General features: G+C 38.2%; 1 protein-coding gene across 2 annotated transcripts; it reads left to right on the top strand.

Moving 5' to 3' along the window:
* Positions 1-776: 776 nt before the first annotated feature.
* On the top strand, positions 777-3,021 carry cysltr1 (cysteinyl leukotriene receptor 1). Of its 2 annotated transcripts, none has more exons than XM_038275998.1 (2): positions 777-911; positions 1,564-3,021. In XM_038275998.1, the coding sequence occupies exon 2, from the start codon at positions 1,576-1,578 to the stop codon at positions 2,608-2,610; it is 1,035 nt and encodes a 344-aa protein (XP_038131926.1). In that variant the 5' UTR covers positions 777-911; positions 1,564-1,575; the 3' UTR covers positions 2,611-3,021. The 2 variants fall into 2 exon arrangements, with proteins under 2 accessions (XP_038131926.1, XP_038131859.1); XM_038275931.1 differs by having other exon boundaries at positions 1,561-3,021.
* Positions 3,022-4,980: the final 1,959 nt, after the last annotated feature.

Raw genomic sequence — 4,980 nt, 5'->3', positions numbered from 1 at the left:
TCAAAGACTCACTGATGAACACAAGCTTGATGACTGATGCTTCTGTTCGTTTAGACCACTAATTGTCTTAGAGAAGAATTATCTTGGACCTCCACCTCAACAGCCTTCTCAGCAGTGAAAATTAGTTTGTCCATTTCTACTTGAATTTCCCAATCCCATTACATCATTATAAAAGCAACATTCATTAACAGCACAACCAAGAGAAAATTAGTAACAACATATCAGTTGATTTGGCATAAAGAGTTCATAGTGTATATCTTAACATTGTTATGTGATCTTAGTAGTTACACAGCACTGGTACCAGACTTCACAGAACTTAAGACTGTTTCTCACATTATGTAATTAGTAGAAGAATCAGCTGTGTTTCAGTTGGTAGCTAGTCTAAAGCCAGCTTCAGCAATGAAAGTTTATGCAACATGTGCAGGGTAAATAAAGAGATTGATTACAACAGGTTGGACAAGAAAAAGCAAACAACTGATCTAGTAATGTAAGTTGACTCATGAGGAAAATAAGTTGTCACGTGTAACCCATTATGGACTTTTTGAGAAATAGATGGCAACGAAATGGCACAAAGACAAAGCGTTGCACTTAGCTGCATTTAAAATCCACAGGGTTGAAAACTGTAATTTGTTAAAAAAAAAAAAAAAAAACATTTTTGCACCAACGTATAATGTGCTTCTTTCTTTTATCTTATGTAAACAAGTTTCTGTGGCTGTCTGTGATGTCATTTGGTTCCTGTGCTGCATAGCTGAGGAGTTAGACCAGTCCTACTTTGACAAACCCAGAAAACAGTCTGCTGCAGTTGCATCAGGCAGAAGAGAGAGAGAAGTGGAGGAGACGCTCTGAAACGGCACCACTGTTGTGCTCACCAGCCAGGAGAGGACCTGCTTTTATAGGACAGACGTTTGGCGGTAAGGGGAACTTTTTAAAGCCTTATTTGATCAGACATAAAACATGACCATATTATATAAACGACTATTTTCATTTTCAACTTATGCTGCTTGACCAAGAATGCTACTTTAAGCATTGGGGTATTTTATTATTTTTTTTATTTAACTTTGCTTCTTTAAGGATGCAAAAATAAAATGTCCCTAAAAGGTTTTACTCCATTCAACTTGTAATTTCATATATTTTTCTTTTTAGAAAAACTACACTCCAAGGGGGGGGGGGGGTGTTTTTTTACATCTTTCTTTTGTCACACAAACCTTATGTGAATGCTTGAGGCATCGCCAAGGCAACTCCTCCACTAAGGGATCATTAGACTGTATGGCAGCTGTACATTTCAAAACTTATTCATCTGCCGTATTTAATGTTTTATCTTTACTGTTTTGATAAAATCTGTCACATGACAGGAAGAGGATCTTGAAATGCTTATCTCCTCTCTCTGCTTTCTCCAGAGCATGCACAGCTAGATACAGAGCGCAGAGGAAATAGGTCATATTTAATCTATATCATCACAATTGTTTTATGTATTTTTTTTTTCGCTTGTATGTTGTAGGAAGGGATTGGATTAGTTTTATGGTTTAAGATATTGTATTATGTACTCTTTCTCTGTCTCAGCAGTTGCAACAAGAAATGGAGCAAGCGAACGTGTCAGACAGCATGGGAAACAACACAGACAACTGTCCCTCTATTGATGATTTCCGTAATCAGGTCTACTCCACATCATACTCCCTCATCACCGTGTTGGGCTTTGTGGGGAACGGTTTTGCCCTGATGGTGTTGATTAAAACATACAGACAGAGCACGCCCTTTCATGTCTATATGATGAACCTTGCCATGTCCGATTTGCTGTGTGTAATGACTTTGCCACTTCGAGTTCTCTACTATGTTAGAAAAGGTCATTGGGAACAAGGAGATTTTCTCTGTCGGATCAGCTCCTACTTTCTCTACGTGAACCTCTACTGCAGCATTTATTTTATGACTGCCATGTCGGTCACACGGTTTGTTGCCATAGTTTTTCCTGTGCAGAACCTGAGGCTAGTGACAGCGAACCGTGCTCGTCTTGTATGCCTGGGGATTTGGATCTTTAGTAGTGCTGCATCTTCCCCATTTCTTATGTCTGGTCAATCTAAAGACCCAATGACAAATAAGACCAAATGCTTTGAGCCACCAAAATCTGAAAGTGATCGACTACCCAAACTGCAGGGGCTGAACTACTTTTCTCTTGTAATAGGATTTATCATGCCGTTCCTAACTATACTTATCTGCTATGCCGGCATAGTCCGTACTCTTCTTTCTCGCACCCCAGCTGCCCGGCGAAACCAGGACTCAGCATCAAAAGCCATCCGAATGATTGTCATTGTCCTGCTGACCTTCCTGATCAGTTTTATGCCGTATCACATTCAACGCACCATGCACCTGAATTTCTTATCAAGGAAGTCAACCTGCTCAGAGCAGACACTCATGCAAAAGTCTGTTGTTGTGACACTGTGCCTAGCTGCCTCCAATTCATGCTTTGACCCCATGCTGTATTTCTTCTCTGGAGAGGGTTTCCGTAGCCGTCTGTCTTCCCTGCGCCAGACGGTAAGAAGCAGCGCCATGCGCCGTGCATCCAAACTGAAGCCAATCTCAAACTCAGAATCAGGGAAAGAGGCAGACACAATTTAAACTGCTGCAGATCTAGGGTTCTTTAAGCAAGCTGGGGATCTTAGACTGTAAGAGGATATGAAAGGAACATAAAAAGAACATAAAAAAAGAAAACAATGTTTTACAAATGTTGCTGCTTAACTTGCAGCAGGAGTATGTAAATGTTTGATACATTATAAAACCAATGAAGAAAAGTTTCATTTAATGAATATTTATTAAAAAAAGACTGTTTATTTACTTGTACGATATGTAAAATTATATATCAACCTTTTGCAATTGGTTTCAGTATAATGAAAAATATGTCACAATTTGTATGCATTCCGGATGTTTTAATTTATGTTTCTAAGCTGTATGTTATTCGTGCATCTTGTACCGTAAAGGATAAACCTCTGGAAAAACAAATTGTGGCCAGAAAATAAACCTTGATCAAAACCATTTCTGTCCTTTTACTTCCACTGTAGTGTTACAAAATTGCTCACATTTATTTTCCAATATTTTTAAACTGCTTTCAATTGAGATGCCATAGAAAGTGTCAGAGTGATAGTTCTCTCTCTATCTGTAGGGCGACATAGCTCAGCCCGTATTTGCTGCACCCTGCTGGTTAGGGGAGGACTTCTATATAATTTACTTTGGTAGAATTATTAAACAGCATGGGATTAATTTCCACTATTATGCAGATGATACTCAGCTATATCTGTCTATATATCCAGATGAAGCCAAATGATTAAATGGATTACAGGCATGTCTGAAGACATAAATACCTGGATGACTCTTAACTTTCTGCTCCTTGATTCAGACAAAACATAGGGTTAGGGTTAGTTCTTGAAAAAGAAGCTGATTAGTCAGTCACTTCATTTGAATGGGATCAAATTGCTTAAATAAAATGAATTTGCCCTTGATTTTGGTATAATTTATGCATTACACACAGATCAATAACATCTTCATTGCTCCAAAAAACTAAAAATTCTACTTTGGCAATTATGGTTTTATTTCTTTAATTTTCCCATTAGTTAATGCTGCTTAGGGCTTCTTCATAAGCTAAATTCACAGGGTTTTGATATGAAAACAAAAATACAGAGATAACCTACATAATTGCCTTGTAATGTCATGGCAACCCAGACCTAAATTAAATTAATATGCTTTCTAAAATATTGAAATATTTAAAGGAAACAAAGAAACTGTAATAATGACAATACAAGGATGACTCTAAAGCAAAAAGAAGCTGATTAGTCAGTCACTTCATTTGCATGGGATTAACCTGATTTCACATAATAAAGTAAAAAATCTTGGTGTTGTTTTTGATCAGGACCTGTCATTTAAATCCCATATCAAAGAGGCTTCTAGAATTTCCTTCTATCATCTGAGGAATATTGCAAAAATGAGAAATCTCCTGTCCAGGGGTGATGCTTAGAAACTAGTCCATGCATTTGTTACTTCAAGGCTGGACTATTGTAATTCTTTACTATCAGGAAGTCCACAAACTCTATTTAAAAGCCTTCAGCTGATCCGAAATACTGCAGCCAGAGTTCTGATGAAAATGAAAAAGAGAGATCATATCTCTCCTATCCTGGCTTCTCTTCATTGGCTTCCTGTTAAATCCAGAATAGAATTGAAAATCCTCCTCACATATAAAGCCTTAAATGGCCAAGCTCCATCTGTTATCAGAGATCTGATTGTTCCTTATGTTCCTAACAGAGCACTTCGCTCTCAGTCTGCAGGTTTACTAGTGGTTCCTAGAATTTCTAAAAGTAGAAGGGGAGGCAGATCTTTTAGTAGGCTCCTCTCCTGTGGAACCAGCTACCAGTTTTAGTCCGTGAGGCAGACACCCTGTCTACTTTTAAGGCTAGGCTTAAAACTTTCCTTTTTGATAAAGCTTCTAGTTAGAGTGGCTCAGGTTTTCCTGAGCTATCTCTATAGTTATGCTGCTATAGGCTTAGACTGCTGGAGGACATAGGGACCCCTTTTTCATCATTCTGCTTCATTCTATCTCTATTCTCCCACTCTGCAGAATCTGTTAGTTCAATCTCTAACATTCTGCTCTCTCTGCTTTTTCTTGTCTGCCCGGCTGTGTGTTTCCTGGACGGGGCCGCCTTTTACAGTTGCTTTTTGTATCTCTGCTTCCGTCTATTTGAGCCTGGTTCTGCTGGAGGTTTCTTCCTATTAAAAGGGAGTTTTTCCTCTCCACTGTTGCTACAAGTATGCTTAGAGTGAGGGATTGCATTCGAGTAAATAAGTTGATGCAGTCACCTGGTTTTCCTTAGATAGAAAACTTTGAATCAAATTGACTATCATCTGGTGAACTCTTAAGTGCCTTGAGATGATAAATTGTGACTTGGGGCTATATAAATAATTTGAATTGAATTGTTTGTAAAAGAATATTATGATCATCTG

The sequence above is a fragment of the Cyprinodon tularosa genome, unplaced genomic scaffold, assembly GCF_016077235.1.
Source record: "Cyprinodon tularosa strain WSP-4 unplaced genomic scaffold, ASM1607723v1 ctg1002, whole genome shotgun sequence".
Lineage (NCBI taxonomy): Eukaryota > Metazoa > Chordata > Actinopteri > Cyprinodontiformes > Cyprinodontidae > Cyprinodon > Cyprinodon tularosa.
This window is presented reverse-complemented; position numbering and strand designations above follow the sequence as displayed.